This window comes from Melospiza georgiana, chromosome 3, assembly GCF_028018845.1.
Source record: "Melospiza georgiana isolate bMelGeo1 chromosome 3, bMelGeo1.pri, whole genome shotgun sequence".
Taxonomy (NCBI): Eukaryota; Metazoa; Chordata; class Aves; order Passeriformes; family Passerellidae; genus Melospiza; species Melospiza georgiana.
This window is the reverse complement of record NC_080432.1, coordinates 84,094,296-84,111,848: the sequence shown is the minus strand read 5'-3', so window position 1 is coordinate 84,111,848 and position 17,553 is coordinate 84,094,296. Positions and strand designations below refer to the sequence as shown.

The window sequence follows — 17,553 nt, the reverse complement described above, 5'->3', positions numbered from 1 at the left end:
TGAAAATATTGCAGGTTTCCATGGGATCCAGCTCGAACAGAAAAGAGGCTGAGACAGTTTTCTTTTTTTTTTTTCCTATCCTGGTTTTCCTTAATGAATATAAAAGCTCTTTAGTTGTATTTTCTTTGGGTTTTATGTTAAATTGTACATCAGCACCAGCTAGATTTGTTGTTACTGTGTGATTTTAGCATAATACTGTTCCTCCAAGAACATCCTGGCCTCAAAGTAGACAAAAGTCCCTTGGCTCCAGCCATTAATAACAGCAGCTGTGGTGAACTTCACTGTAGTAGGTCCAAAGGAATAGTGAGGGTGCAGCCAACCCGAGGATGCAGCTATAATGTAACCAAGCCACAGATTTTGCAGTTGCAATACACAGAAAGTAGTGAAGACAGCTTTCTAGTCTCTCAGTGTCTGAGAGCACAGAATGTCTCTGTGGTGTAGGAGAAAAGAAGGTCATTGGGGTTCTTTGTTCAGAAATTATGTCACTCTGCTTGGTGGTCGCATTGGGATGCTTTTTTTGTAGGAGCGACTTCCACAGACTTCTGAACTGTCAGTTCCATCCCTTATGATTATCTCTTGTGTGGCTTTGAATATTAATGGCACAAAGCCGTCCTTGTCTGCAGTGAGCACAATCCAAGAAGAGCCTACAAAAATTAAGCAAGAAAAGGAGAATGAGTGCACTGCTGTGGTTACGTAAATGTAGAAGCACGTTTTGAAAAGCCAGTGAGCACGCAGGCAGAGCAGGGTTTCTTTTTGTGCACTAAAGCCTTATTACACTAATGACATTAAGGTCTGACAATCCATGCTCAACACACCTTTGTGCAGAAGCAGTGAGGGGCTAAATGAAAGGTCTTGCAAGGTTTGAGGCATTTGGTCCCTTATTTAAATTAAGTTCAAACACAAGACATCTTTGCTAGTTCTAATAAACTAAAAGTATCTTCATCTTCTGAAAACTCAGCCAGCCTTTCAGCTGGCTTTTGTTCTAATGACATCTACTTCTGATTTTCACTCATCTGCTCTGCCCAAATGACAAAGAGATTATAAAAACTGGAAAATTGGCCAGCAAAAATGATTTTGCTGTACTTGCTCTAGAAAGGAGTAGGGGTCTCCGTCTCATTACTATCAAACCAAGATTGTTCCATATGTTTTCAAATTCATATAGCAAATAGAAGAAAGTTACACTTTGAAGGTGATTTGCAAAAGATGATTTACAAAAGCTGCTACAGTAACATTTCTTGTCTTTTAATTATTTATAGAGTCTTCTCCTAAAGAGAATGAACAAAATATGGATGACATTTTTAATCCTTTTTTTTCTGAAAAAAAAGGAACAAGATTTAAAAACCAAAATACTTGAAAATGTTTTAGGTTCTCTTTCTGTATTGCATAGAAGAAAATAAACCTCCTTCCACTCTTTTTTTTTTTTACTTTTCTTAGCAAATTGGCTTAAAAATGAAGCTGTATTTATTTTCTTTAGTGATTCATTTGCCTTTCTTTCTCTCTGGATATTGCAGTTCTCATAGAAAAAAAAAAAGTGAATTCTCTATTTTTTTTTCTAGTTTGACACTGTATGGAAAAAAAAAAAATCTGTGGCAACTTAAAACCATTGAGGGAGCCTTTATATGACACACTTTCCTTAGAGCATGTGATTCTGTCATTATTGAGCAGGGGCATTAGCTGGGATATGAGGGGAAAAATGTCCTGATAGGTTCTGTGTTGGGATTTTATATTTTGGGATTTAAAACTGTTTTTAAAATGGAATGTGAAAAAAGGAACTGTAGAAAATCGAAATGAACCATCCTTATTTTTGTCAGTCATAACAAAGCATGCCCCTGGAGAACGTAAATCTCTCCTTTTTTAACCACTAACAAAGCACTTTTCCAGGCTGGCTGTATGTTGTCATGTCACCTGTTACATCATAAGAAGATTGTCTTTCCAAACCATGGATCTTTAATCTTCTGCTCTTAATACTTTCTTTCTAAATCTGAACAGACTTCAGATTCTGTGAGCAGTGGCCCTGAAAGTTCTATGGTCCAAATGGATATTCCATTGTTGATCAAATTGATGAAGCATACTTTTGTGTCAGACTCTTGAAATTATTTTCATGCATTGAAATGCTGGAAGTTCTCAGTGTCATTGATAACACTTTCTTGGAAGCGTATCCCATGGAATATTTCAATGGGAAAACCATTCTGTGCAGAGTGTAGTACCCTTTTACTTTGAACAATTATTATGATGATAGGCCAAAAAGAGAGACTCCTGTGTGCTGCTACCAGGGCACTACACAACAGACTCTGTTTAGCACAGGTAATGGTATTACAGTCCTGGGCTTAAAGGGCAAACAATGAGGCCGAGCTCATTGCTCTTTTAACTCTGATGATCTTAACAGTATTGCTGTGGACATGAATTTGACTTACAGTTGCAAAGATTTTCCCTCCAATCTATTAATTCTTAAGTGTTTACTCATTGTAATAAATGCCAGGCTGTCATTATAATACAAGCATGCTCTTCATTACATACCCTTTAATTATATAGTATTAAAGGATGGGAGTGATATTTTTAAACTTCACATTTAGTATTTATGTTGTGTGTCAAAAGAAACTTGTAGGAATATAAGCAAGTACCATCTAGAATTGAATAAAGAGCTACACAACTGCTTCTGCTCCAAACCTTATAATTTTGCAGGATTTTAGTGAGTTTTAGAAAGATTGTTTCAGTTTTTGTTTTTGTTGAAAGCATACAGACTCAATATCAGAAAATCCGAGCAGAAAGAGGGACATATTAGGATGATTTTGAGACATTATCTTTTTGATATCTCTGAAGTCTAATACATAAAATTGAGGAAAGGTGTTCTGCTAATTAAATATTCAACTGCTCTATAGAGCTGAAAATTTGTTTTCTCAGTTCCCTTGTTTATTATGGGCATTTCTTTCCAAAATCAAGAGCTGGAAATACGGGCCAAAAATGGGCTCCTTCTTGCCCTGCAGCTCTGCATCATGTTGCTGCCAAAGCTTGCTGGGAAATAGCTCAGGTCTCAAAAGCAGGTAGAGTTTTTTCATATATGCTTGCACTGCACTGCACAGTCAAGGAAGATTCCTGACAAAAATATGGAACATGCATGTCCTTGTCTTCTGGAACAACCTCAGAAAGAGGATCATGGTAGCCTGTGATGAGAAAAGCCATCAGAAACATTATAGAGAAATGGCAGTTTGTGTGTTGCTGTGAGGGTGTCACAAAGGAACAGACAGGGACAAGGCAATTCAGAGGCCAGTCTGGGGCCCCTTTTGCATCTGTCCTTATGAGTTAATCAGTGGTGGGTGGTAAAAATGGGAGATTGGCAAATAGGAACATTGAGCTTCATTTTTTATCTTACATTAAAATAATCCCACATGTTACTTTATATATATATATATATATATATATATATATATAATGTTCTGAGAGTGAATTTTTCTCCAACCTATACTCTGTTGTCCGGGCTGAGACATGCTAGTAAGGACAGGTGAAGCAAAATGCCAAAAGGTTTCAGGAAAGCAATTCTACTATTCTCCTTCCAGGTAACACAGTGTACTGATTATTTTCTCAGCCTTCCTTTGCAGAGGCACCTAACATATTACTCTGCTAATAGGTAGTTTTGCAGGTACTTAGCATTTAAATTATTTCAAGAGTCTGCTGTATTTCAGACAAGGGAAAACACACACTTGCCAAAAGAAGTTAGTTGGCTCAGTTTATTAAATCTGGGGTAATTATTCTGTTGCAAATGCTTCTTTTATATGCTAAAAATCTCAGGCGAAACCAGGTAGCAGAAATAAAAAGAACATACCGTGTTTCATTTCAATAACAGGCAGATCAAACAGCTGCTGGACTAAACTCAAATAGATCTTGCCATCACAGAGGAGAACGTCTTTTGTTTCTTCAGTAACTGATCCATTTGAAAAGCTTTTCTTCATATCCATGTATGTAAAAGAAAAGATCTAGTTAATGGATGAGACATTGAGCCTTAGTGCTCATAACCATTCTTCTGCTCTTACTCCTTTCAGCTCTTTAGTCATTTTGCCTTTTCTTTGTCTGTCTTTCCTACGGTTTATAGACGACATCATCATGCAGGACCATTCTAAACACAATCTCATAGCCCCATGTGAGGAGGATAAAAATGCCTCTTTGGTTTTTGCTTTGTGAGCTCCTGCAGCTCAAAGCTGCCTCAGCCCTGTACATGTATTGTCCTGGGCTGGGCATCTGTGTGTCTGTGGGGCCTCCCTGCCTGAAGCCAGTTCAGTGGAAGGGCATGTATCACACCTGGAATAATGTTGTTCCAGATGCTGCCCGAGTAAATGAGTACTCTGCTCAGTTTCAGCTGTATGTGTGGGTGGGTTTGAGAGCCATTGGGCAGCTATTCCACCCTGCTAAAATAGCCTCAGGGTTATTTTGGCACAGGGAGTATTGCAGAGAGACTGGACCTAGCAACAGTCTCTGAAAAGCTGTAACATCAAGGTAGCTTGGGAATCCTGTGACTTGCTTTGAGAGCGAGAGAATGTATGGATTTACAGCCTTGTAATTTGCTCTGATATTCACTGAAAGAACACACTTGAAAATAAAGGTGGCTTGTTTCTGTTTCATGAAATTTAGGTGGCCCTAAGAATCAACATCTTTGTGTTTCATCTTTCTTGTTACTGCAAGGTGCAAGGAAAAAAAATTGCTGAGCTACTATGGTAATGGAGTGGATATATATTTGAACTTACATTTTCCCATCTGCTACCATTTAAAAGTTCTTTTAACACTGAAAATTTTCCAATGACTAAATGTTGTTATGAAATAGATGTGGATGGGACATTTTCTTCTAAAAAATATTGCTAAATGATATTTCTATACTTTGTCCTGTGAACTGAATTTTGTTCTTTCCATGCTTTCTCCCTGTGTAGTTCCATGTGTTATGTTTTGCTTGTTTCTTTTTCTTTGGCATCTTTACGTTTGCAATACCCCCAGATTTTACATATTAGTTATGAATGGACTGTCTATTTACCCTATTTCATAGACCCCTCTGTTTCATACATTCAGAAGGGATCCAAGGTAATATTTCAGAATGGATTGACAGGATCTCATGTATCCTAACTCCTGTTCTAGTCCTACTCTGTCTTTGTCTACTTCACACCCTTGAATTTTTCTTGCTAATGTAAAACTTACAGTTGAATGAATTCACAACTGCATCTTCAATTTATGTGCACAGTAATCTAACCTCTGACTAAATAAATGTCTCTTGTAATGCTTGTCTTCATTTCTAATTGTGCTGTCTTTTCACAGTTGCTCTCTGTGAATGTGTGCTTTTTTGCTGTGTAACAACGTTTCTAAATCAATCCCTTTCACTTTTCTGTATACAGTGTCTGTGCTGTCATGCAACTGCATTGAATTCTGTAAATCAGAATGTCTGCTGACTGTTGCAAATGTCCTTTCTCCCACTCTGCTATTATTTACTCATGCAGATAGTCTGTGGCTGATTGTTATTTATTTATTTATTTGTTTGTTTGTTTATCTAATTTTTTATTTATTGTGAGTGATTTTATTAATAAAAACCATAAAAATTATCTTTCCATTAAATATGTGAACTTTCCACCTTTCAAATGTCTTCTCATCTTTTTTCCATGTGCAAAACAACCAGAAATTTGTTGGTGCATAATTAATAAAGGATATACCTAAGGAATACATCAAAGAAGTATCATTGTCTTAGTCATAAACCTATAGGAGCTTTTTGTTACAGCTGCAACTATATAAGAAAAGTTCTTGGTAATTTTTAAGTATTTCCAAGTTATGTAGTACTTGGAAATTTACCAAAAACTTGGTATTTCCAAATTATGTAGTACTATATTCTATTGAACATAAACACACCTGAAACTCAATGGGCTGAATGTTCAGCAGTGAGTTTGTGCTTTGCATAGGCATTGCAAAAGTGCTCTTTGCCTATGCAGGTGTTTGTGCAAAGCTTTGTCATTGCTGCAATTTGTGGACTAGCACATCTAACAACTATTTCATTTTCCTGAGTTCAGGTTGGAATAACAGAGTTTATTCAAACTGGAACTTCAGTTCATGAATTATAGAAAAAAATGGACTGCATGTGAGACAAGCTCATTGCCTTGACCCAAGGGGTCCATTTTCCACATAGATATGCTTCAACTAAAGAATTATCAGAAAATAATCTAGCTCTGTCTGTCTTGACTTGAAATCAGTTGAATGAAAATGTGTACTCAAGATGATTTTGTTCTAGTTTGGTTCCTGTATAGCATTGCACATTATTATCGGAACAGCCATTGGAAGTGGAAGACATTTTTGTATACTCAAAACTGCACAACACCTATTTTTTATCCTAAACAGTTTTTCAAGGACAGACCTGAAAGATCAAGTCTCAGTTGTTTGTCTTTCATCACTTGTCAGTGTTCATATGAGCTATTTTCTCTGTTACATGCTTCTGTTTGTAATGATAAACATAATCATCTTATGCATTTATTTTTTACTTTTTACAAATTCTGTCAGGTCAAGAATCTTTCTCTGTTATAACTTTCTCATTATTTAGCCTTTTTGCTTAATGCTTAGTTTAAGTGGTGATAATGTGCCTTCTCTTGGAGGAATGAGTTCACAGATTAACTGATTTAAACCTGTACCTTCTTGTGAGGCAGGTAACTCTTAGTATCCCCTTTTTATAGATGATCATACCATTACACAGGGTGCTTAAGAGATTTAGTCAAGGTCATGGAAGTAATTTGTGACAGAGCTAGAGGTACAACTAAAAGCTTGCCTTGGTATTTCCCACTTTCATGCCATAACCCAAAGACAATTTTCTAGTCAAATCTAGATTTAATATACCTCTTCCCAAAATCCATGTCTGTTTTTGCTATGTTGTTATTTATCTCAATAGGAATCAAAGGATTTGAAATTCCAAGATTAAAATCCCTTGTGTTAGTTGCTTTATCCTAGAACAAAGTTTATTGGTAGATAAAGAACATGTTAATCACAGAAGAAACAAATATATTTCCACATACATTAGTTGTATATTTTCAGATTAAGTTTCTTGAGCCAGCTTCCTGTAGTATGTCAAGTGCAACTCTTCTTCAACAAAAACCCAGCAAAAAGAAATGAACAATTCAGTAATTGTTTTCCCTCACCCATGTCAGCCTGCCCAGATCAGATTTTACAGCCTATTAAGGGTGTTCTGGGCAGCAGCCAGCCTGTCACAGCAGTGCCAGGCTGTCTTTCAAAACTCACATTTCAGATTGCAAATATGTAGGAGAAAAGCATCATTTACTAAGGCAAAAGGTTTCCTGGATGACATGTTATATATCTCACATATTTGCAGTTTTCATACTGCACAATAAGTGAACATGCCTTCTCTCCCTTTTTTGAACCCCACTGAGCAGTCAGCTGGAGCTGGTTCTGCCTCTTGACCTTTTCTTCATTTGTCTTGTATTTCCTAATGCACTGCCTACACTCTCCTGCCTGCTGAGATCATCTTAATGAACTTAAATTTAACAACTGATGAACCAGTGAGGTAAATGAGAATATGCTACCACTCAGAATTGTTTTTATTGACGCTGGGTTAGCGATCAGTTGAAGTCTCAATGTGTTCTTCTTGCCCATGGGTGTCTAGGAATGTAAAATGTTTTTCAGATGAGACCTGCCAGCTGTGTGCCCAGTGCTCATCACCTGCTGCAGGATATGCCTCACGGATGTGCCCACACGCTGCTTTTGTTCTTTTTGCCACAGTATTGTATTTTAAATTCACAGTCATCTTGCAGTCAAATAACATGTACAGAAGCAGAAATTTCATCTCTTAATCCTGGAATATATTACTATGCACTTTATATTAGTTCATTTCATTAATTTCAATCCTTTTTTAAAATTTATTCTAGATGTTACATAATAGTCATCAATTTACAAGTGTGAAATCCTGATCCTTTACTGAGAATATTACTGACTTTATGTCATATGCAGATTTTTTAAGCATAACTCAGCAAGTCATTGACGAAACTTTCAGATGACACTGAAAATCCACCATGAGAAAATCCACCAGTAATTTTTTCCCTTTTCTTCTGTATTGATATAACTATTACTATCTCCATTGCAGCTAATTCCTTAACCATCTTATTTTTCTTCTGTTAATCCCTACTCTCTGCTGTTGAACAAATAATTTCCCCTGTGGCATATTTCAAGTACTGTACTGAATTACAGGTATTTTAAATATTCTTCATCTCCTTTGTGTTAATAATCTGTTGTTTTATAAGGGAAAGGTATCAGGTTAGCACATGCATTGTACAGTCAATAGTGCTGTAGTTGTCTAGGATTCTGTTTTCATTCTTTTACACCCTTGATTTCAACTGCCTTGTGCTCCACTGGTGATTTCAGGTTTGATACCTTAGTACCCATTAGTCAGCTTGCTTTTACCTTTTACCTTGCAGGGTGAGAAAAAGCTAGTGGATTAGCTAGATGTGGGAGTTCTGTCCCAGAAGACAATGAAAAGATGCTTAAACAGCTAAGGAAGAGAGAATTGAAGAGGAAGGAGAATTATGATTTACATTCTCACTGTGCCTCGTGCAGCATTGCCACAGGTGGTGTTCATTAGGTTTGACAGCTTGCACTGCTCCCCTTCCCTGTCATTATTTCTACTGTTGCTGTGATTCTTGCCTGCTTTTTGGTAGATTCTGTTTTTATTGTGGTGGAGATATTGATATCTTTCCTTTCCTTACCCTCATATGGGACATTCCAATTGCAACCTTAATTAACCTGGCAGAGACACATAAGCCTGTAAAATGTTTATGCTGGAAGAGACCTGAGGTGCTCAGAGGTGCTTAAATCCCAGTGCAGTTTGCATTTATAGGGCACATCAGCATTCCTGGTGACACAGTGCTGGGATTTCTCTCCTCCTGGCTCACTGCAGCTACTGTTTCAGGTGTATTGTCATCTAAGATACACCTTTTATGCTTCCATGATCTTTATGTGTGATCTCTACTTTCTTTGTGCAGTATGATAACTTGGCTCTATTTTTGACATTGCGTGTTTCTTTCCTTTTGTACCTGTGCATCCAACAAACAAATCATCCGCTCTAACAAAAGGAATTGTGTCTCCTCTACAGACCCTGCTTGTCTGCTATTGATCAGTTTCAGAACACTGTTGACAGAATTTGTTCATAACAAATTCCCCAACCTTTGCTCAAAATGTTATCCGTGCATTAATCACACAAATTCCTCAACCTTTACTCAAAATGTTATCCATGCATTAATCACACTTTCTCTTGACTACTGCAGGTCTTTCTTTTACAGTCATCCTAAATCTCTTGTTTCTAAATTTCAGGGTAGCTGACTAGTTTCTTACTCCAGGGAGCAGTCATATCAGCTTCCTCTTCCATCATTTTCATGACTTACTTTCTATTGCTCAACCCGAGTCAAAATTGCCCTTTGGATTTCAGAAGGGTTCATGGTCTTATTACAGCTCATCATTTCAGCCGGTCTTTGCTCATTTTTTTGTGCCCCCTTATATTCCCCTTCTTTACATCATGTATTTTCATCAGAGTTTTACTGCCATATGTTTGTATCCTTTCTGTTCATCTCCCAGATATGTGTAAAAAAATATAATACCCACGTTTATTTTGTAGCTGACCTTTGTAGCTGGCAATAAAGTTTCCCATAGCAAATTGTATGAAGATAGTACAAAAGTAGAGATTGACTTATGTACAATTATTGGTCTGTGCTAAGAAAAGAAAGTAATTGTGACTAATTGCTGAAAAGATATTATTTCCTATTTAATTATGCAATATATGCTATCAGTGATATAAACTTTTGACATCATACTGCTTGTGAACAAAATGTAGGAGTTTAAAGATGTTCTTCAGATTAAGATGAATGTTATTCCTCCTGAAGAGGTTTGCCTAAATGCCTTTAATTTGAGATCCAGATTGGCTTTATTTCCACTGTAATTAGCTTCTGAATGAGACTAGTTTAAATATTCTGCAGCTGTTTCTTTTCTGGGGGAAAGGGATGGTATAAGTATCTTTTTGCAAAGCAAAACAGAAAAAAAATCTGTGACAGATCCTCTTTTATTTTTTTTCTTTTTAAATAATGTCTTCTTATTGCATTTATCTGTCTGCCCTCCCACATTCCCCTGAATCACAAACCTGCCTGTGATGAAAGAGCAATAATATTTGCTTTTCAGGGTTGAATGATCAAGTTACCTCTGGTGGCTGAATGCTATTGCAAAAGTGATAGTGCAGTGACATTTCCGAAGTGTGAATGATCATGGTTTTCTTCTATGGCTATGGGCTACAAAGAATACAAATTCTGGTAGCACTGTATAGATGTGACTTCAGAGGAGTTACAGGCAGACTTGCACTAACATGATAGACAAAGGTTTTGAAGACTGTTAAATGAGCAAACATTATGAATTATTAAGTAATAAATGTTTCTGTTTTTTAAGTTTCCTAAGCAGAACAGGAAGTACACATAAATATGTCAATAACGCTTCTGCACAAGTGTTCATAATTGATCATTAATTATTGCTACATTTTTAACCATTATGTTTTAAACTTTCATTTTATTTTCTAAATGTATAAATATGGTTATGCAGTTCTGATAATTATATTCTTTAGTGCAATAGACTGCTCAATCAAGACTGAGCCTCTGCCGTGCTGGGGATTATGGAGACACTTAAGAAGACATGCACTTGGCACAGAGAGCTGGAAGATAATGGGCATATTATTGACTGGACTGCAGTGTTCCTAAAGTTTAGAAAGTTTTCCACTGGCTGATATTTATGTCATAAGGCAAAAAAGTTATTTCCTGACTTTCTGCTCTGTGAACACAGAGTCTGGCTGGAGCTCACAGCCCAGCTGGTCTCTGAGCTCACAGTGCACTAAACAACTCCTGAAGGAGGAACAAGGTTCAGATGTCTGAATATAAACTAATCAAAACAACTATTTCTCTGAAAATTATTAGCTGCCTATGAAGCAAATATTTCCCTGTCTGTCTGTAGACCTTTCTGCCAAGTCTATTTTTCATTATTTTTTGGCATCATGCTGTGATCCTGTTAGATTTCAGAAGAGGGGCTGAACTATACAAGGCATTAGTGGAGACTTCCCCAGGAAAGCTGTGTGTGGGAAGGCATTAGTGGCACTTTTTTGAGTCATTGTAATGTGGTGCTAGCAGTGCTTGCTGCTGGCTTAATGTGAAACTAACCTATTCAGATAAATAAGTATTCCTTTCTAAACATAGTTTTTCTAGCAGTATTTTAGAAGCACTTAATTTTTTTGTTGTTCTTTCCAAAGAAAAATAGCAGGTTAACTAATTCTTACTTCTAGTGCAAGCACGTGCACAGCAACTTCAGATCTTAGATTAATGTTATGTGTCACAAATAAAACTTCTCTTGGGAAAGGTTAATCCAATTGACTCCTAGAAACAGGGCTGCTTGCTAAATAAATAAGTTGATTTATGTTAAGAAATCAAAATTAATTTGAACATACTGGAGAACAGAAGGGCTTGCTTCTTGGCCAATAAAATCCTAAATTATTTAAAATAGACATGTTACTTTTCCACCAGAATTTGTATAATGTGTTCAAGTTAAGTTATTGACTAATTCAGATTGAAAGCATTCCTTTTATCCAGAAAACCAAACACATCAGAATCTGTTTAAATGCCAAGTAGACACTTGCTAGAAAGTAATGACCATGATTGAATTGAGTCACCATTCCCTTAATGACTTTCTAAGGAGTGGTACTTAGATGTCTACATAGATTCCTTTCAAATTAAAGGAAGTAAAATTTGCTTCAGCATCCTCACAATGCAGTGTATTATTTTGACATAATGCTGCTTATGTTGCAGTAGATAAGGATGCATTTATAATTAGCATTTACACCTTGAAAGTGATACCAGTTTTATCACTACCATCAACATGTTCAAAAATCTGATCAGTATAATGTTAGTATTCCTGTGAATAATATTAAAAACAGTAGATAGAAATAATTACCCAACCTACATTCCTTAGTTGAAATTCTTATTGAAGCCAGGGGGAAATTTGCCAAAACAAGGGTAATAGGAACATGGTGGTTTGAAATATTTGTCTAATGAAATCATAATTACATATTGATGGATTAGAAGGTTTTTGTTTGTTTAAGGATTGTTTTTTCTGAAAATTTTAAGTGGTTATGTGTTTTACAAATTGAGTACATCTCATTTTGCAAAGAATAGTGTTGAGAAATCAAAGCATAAATAAGCCAAATTCATGTCATATCCATTTAAATTTTCCATAAATTGAGATTCAATACTTTGTTTCAGTCTTCCTGTGAGTCTGGCTATCTTCAGACTTTGTATTTGAGCTCAAGTTTAAATTTATTACATTTCTGGTGAGCTACTGTAGCCCTCCATTCATCAGCTTATCGCTGCACTAAACAAAAATATAAGCCTTTTGTAGATTAACAACTCTGGCTCTGTTCTCTCTGACAGATGCATACAAAATCACCCAGTCTCCAAGACAATTGTACATGATCAAAGAATAAACAGACAAATCTCCCATGTTAAGTATCCTCTAAACTATACACATCATCCTGAGTTGTCATTCCAATGACAAATTATAATTCCATTTTAAATTAAGCTTGATTCCAAACCAAGGTTACATTTCTTATGGGTTAATAAGAATAAACTGCATCCTCTTGACTTAAAGCTAAATAAATGCAAGATTGTTTAAAAGTTTGGTTCCTATCACAGTATTTCTAAGCTGACAAGAAGTTACCTGGTAGGTGACATGCACGACAGGTGGTTCCTGGGAGCACGGGTAGGCTAAAGAAATCCTCCTGCCATTCCTAGCCAAGTCTGTTATTTCAGAAAGGCTCAGCTGTAACTCATTGAAACTGCCACAAAGTCTCTCTAAATTTCTAGATATGTGACTCATTCCCCTTTCACTTGGCAAATTGTTGTTTTTAGGAGAATTCGATGCTTCTTGGATCACGTTGAACTGCACTTTAGGGGATGTTGGTCTGCTGGAAATCCTGCTGGGTGATCCAAAACCACGAAGAGACACTGAGCGATTCATAGGTTCAGCATCCAATGTTTCCAAGGCCACCGAGGAGTCACCTGGGAGCCTTTTTTCATCCAGGTCACTCACGCTTGATGAAGAGCTCTGCTCATAACTAGGGCTCTTTACTTCTTCAATGAGTCTTCTCCTGCCACTTGGAGACTGAATAACTGTGCTTCTTGGTATTATCAACTCCCTGCTTTGAGATTGGTCTTCTGTGGCAAGGTTCTCAAAGAATTTTCTTTTCCCAGGTATATTAACAGAGGATTCAAAGTTATAAAACATATTCTGCTTAGTCTCAGGCAATGCTGAGGAATTTTCTTCCAGCATCAATTCCTTGACCATAAGACGCATTACATACCTGTCTGAACTTGAAGATGGAATGAGATTAGGATCAGGGAACCTCTGCTTGCCAATCAGAATCAATAAGAGTTTATCTGTTAAAAAGCATAGGCCCTTTGGTCTTTCATTTTTTTCCAGCTGGATTTGTTGAATGTGAGGCATGGAGGAAGAGGTTACTGAATACACCAGAACAATATTAGAAGTGTTAGAGGCTACTGCCACAATCTGAGCTCTAAGATCAAAAGCCATTATATCAGGAACCAAAATACCTGGGATGGTGACTTTTCTGGTGGTTGTTACCTTCCTCTCAAAAGTCACCAAGATCAAGTGAGAAGAATCTTGACCATTTGCTGCTGCAGAGTCTTTGCGTTTCAGAGTAATGAGAGGACTGGGATCAGACCGACGGTGGTTTGCAAGGATATGGGTCAAATCCACAGGACCTGATGAAGAAGAGGCAACTGAATCAACACCTGATCTATCTGAATCTATGGACTTTCTTCGTGTGTCCATGGAGTATTCCTCGTCACCAAGCACCAAAGCAGACTGTGAGATTAAAGAACCAGCTTCTGTACCAGAGGGCACATCAAATGCAATGCCTGCATTGATACCACAGATGTTATCTAAAGGAAGCTCAGTAGCTACAGCAATTTGGAAATCCAGAGTGGCTTCTATAGCGCAGATATAACCTCCCACATCAAAAACTGGGCAAAAGGAGCAGATATTTAGAGTTTTCTGAGCATTATCCCATATGTAGGAGTGCAGGGTACTGCCTATAGCAACTACTAAACGATTACCATCCTTAGTCCAGCAAGCACAGTGGATGACTCCGCTGCTTTTGATCTCTGCCTTAACCCGCGTATTGTCAGTACGAACGGCATGCAAGACTGAAGCATCTCTTTTTGTAAGCACAGCCAGGACCTCCTTCTTAGGATGCCAGACACAGCCCTGAGAAAGCAGTGGAAATGGCTCACCAACCTCACAAGTCTGAGAAATCAAGGGCTTTTTCTTCTCTGCACTGCTGTAGACCAGCTGCCAAATGCTTACGTGCTTTTTGTGCTGAACAGCGAGCAGAGCTGGGGTGTCCGTAGAGCAATATGGGCCCCAGTAAAGCCCATGCACATGTTCAAATTGACCAAGAATGCTTGAGTCTCCAAACTTCAGCTCTCCATTTTGATAGTATAAAGTAGTCAGTATCACTTGCTTCCCATCTGTCCAGGCAATTCCATGCACAGGGTGGATAGCTTGATATAAAGCATTGAGGCCGGTTCTCAGCAGCTTTGCCTTTCCCAGATCCATCTTTTAGGCTTTCTTTCTAATAAGGATAGTTCCAAAATAGAGAATCCATGGAATTTGCTTGCAGATCACCATGAGAAAGTTTTTTTCTCACGTCTCCTTCCCTTCCTTTCCAGCATCAAGCTGCTAATTTTCTGCTAATAATCCAAGAGTCTATATTGTGAACTCCTTCTCAGGAGGCCTGCAGCTGCTCTTCTAAGTATAAATCCATGTCAAAGCTGCTTTGGCTATGTCTTTTCCTGGGAGGAGTTATCATCTTCATGTGATTGCTAACAAGGTTTAACCAATTACTGTGCGTTTTCGTAGAAGGCTATTTTTAACTCTTCGGTGCTGGGAATAAATTTAAAAATAACACTAATACCTTGACCTTCAGTGAATGAAGGTCTTTACCAAAGAGAGAGATCATATACTGGTAAGCCTAAGTATTAAGCTACAGCCTGAAATAATGACCTGACACTTCTTTCAGCCAGCCTTTGAAGGATGAAAGAAGATTTAAACATAACTGAGAACTGTACAAGGCAGATTGCAATCTGTGATGGGCAGCATCTTTCAAAGAGACAAGATCTGAAATGGCTATGAAAGGAAAGTAGAAAAGGGAAATCATGCTCTGTTCTATTAGTAGTTACAAGGGAACAGAGGAAGGTGACATGAAAAAAACCACAAACACCCAAACTAAAAAGCCCCAAATACATAGTCTAGAAGCAAAGAGAGCGGATTAGTGATTAGTGTTCATTTTACTGGGACATACTTCCTAGCCACAAATATATAGTGATTTCTTTCTTGGTCTTCCTAGCCACCTGTGTCTGAGGGCTGTTCCCTCATTATACAGACAGAATGCAGAGAGGAATCCAAAAATTTCCTGTTTCTCCTAACCCTGCATTTTCCACAATATGTAACATAACATCATGCAAGATCCTTGAGTTGTCAAAGACCAAAAGACCAAACCAATAAATTGCTGTAGCGCAGTGGGGCTGTGGGAGGATACAGCAGTTTGGGTGGGCTGTGTTGTTTCAGGCCCAGAGCTGGGCCAGATGGACTTGGGTGTCTCCATCCTTCCCTCCTCAGCACAGCCCTCCCTGGGCCTAGCTTGGACAGAGGGTGTGTATGGCTGAGCAGAAATAGTCAGGGTGGGATTAATTAACTTAAATATAAGCAACCATTACTATTTTCAGCGCCCCAGGATATCTCAGACAGCCACACTGAGTTGGCAGGTACAATACAGGACTTAGAGAAGAGTAGTGCCAATCTAGGGTGGCAGCTGGCAACAAAGAGATGATCCCCAGATAGTCCCTGGGCTGCCTAAGATGGCATTAGAAGCTTATAAGCAGGTAAGTGAATCCCATCCTCAGCATCTTGCTGTAATTCTTGTTTTGCCAGTGCATTTCCTTTCAGCTTCCATTTAACCTGTGTCTCTTGCTTTGTAAATTATCAAAAAGGGAATAAATTAAACCTGGGCAAAGGTTTACAAGCTATCAATATAATCACTGTGGTTAAAGATGTAAGACTTAACAATACACCTTCTGCCTCCTTAACTCATTTATACATCATGCATTTGTATATTACCACCTGAGGAAAAAGTTGAAGGCAGTTGGACCTCTGTTGTAAGAATTTTTAATACCCTTTTTCCATGTGTATTTACTGAGGATGGTTATTACCACTAAAGATCTCCCAAATTGGTATAATTATATCACATGCTCATTCACAGCTACTTTTTTTTAAAATTATTTATTGAAGACTACATTAAAAAAAACCCCTTTTTTATATTCTTCAAGAACAAGCCAGCAAGGATGACTGGAATAGGTAAAAGTTAAAAAGCTAAATATACAGGTTAGAAGATCCTTTTTTACGCAAGACTCATAAATTCTTTGGTCTCTGTCTGATTTTACCTTACCCTTTGTGGCACAGAGGCCACTCTGCCATACCTGTTTCACCAGGAGTTCTGACAACTTCCTCCAAGTTGTAGCAGGATTGTTGTTTTTTTTCTATATTAGTGAAAGTTTCTTACTCATAGTAGTTCTAATGAATAGATTGCATTAAAATGCAATCCCAGCAGCTCCATAAATTGACAGAGTCTGTATAACATATATTTATTTTACTTTAAAATATTGGTGTTTCACTGCTTTGTTGTCTCCTGGGTGTATTTTGCTGAAACTGATAAAGCTATTCTTTGGCACAGTATCTCATCTATATTCTGCACCACTGTGCTTTTAATATCCTAACAAAACTGTGTCACAGCTGGATCCTAGCCACCTTAAATGTGGTTTGGATGCAGAAACTTCTGCCTCAGTGTGACTGAAATGCTCAGATGTTTTGCTAGGGATAATGTGTATTCTGCCAGCTATGCTGGCATCTTGAGAGCATGGAATGATTACTTGTGTGGAAAACTGGACTTGATTTGCTGTTGGGTTTTTTTTTAATTTCATCATCTCGTAAAACATTTGCTCTTCAGCAGTGTCTGTCACATTATCAGAGGATAATACAAGGCTGAATATGTGAGGTTTGCCAGTAAGTTTGTCAGAATCAACCTCAATTTTGGATTTCAGGTCATCTCAGAAACACTGAAGTCTTGAAAAATATTTGCAGCAGAGCAACAGTGAGATTTTCATCTATCTCTGAAGGCTTTGGGAAATAGGACTTCATCTGAAGTCATACTTACAACACACATATGAAGATGTACTTCATCTGAAACATACTTATTTCTAATTAATTATCTGAGATACACAGATACAAAGATGGCAACATCCACAAAGTTGGATGTTGCCACTGGCATGGTAGTGAGCTGGGGAGTCAAGTAAGTACGAATTTGCTGTGGCCTTTTCAAAACTCTCTAAGGCTCAGTGTTTGTTGAAATCTGCAGGGTTTAGGCACACTGCAAGCTCT

General features: G+C 37.7%; 1 protein-coding gene across 1 annotated transcript; it reads right to left on the bottom strand.

Moving 5' to 3' along the window:
* Positions 1 to 477: 477 nt before the first annotated feature.
* On the bottom strand, positions 478 to 14,676 carry WDCP (WD repeat and coiled coil containing). The gene is made up of 3 exons (XM_058021162.1): positions 12,757 to 14,676; positions 3,821 to 3,941; positions 478 to 644 (listed from the first exon to the last, which is right to left on the bottom strand). The coding sequence occupies exons 1-3, from the start codon at positions 14,674 to 14,676 to the stop codon at positions 478 to 480; spliced, it is 2,208 nt and encodes a 735-aa protein (XP_057877145.1).
* Between the last annotated feature and the right edge of the window lie 2,877 nt (positions 14,677 to 17,553).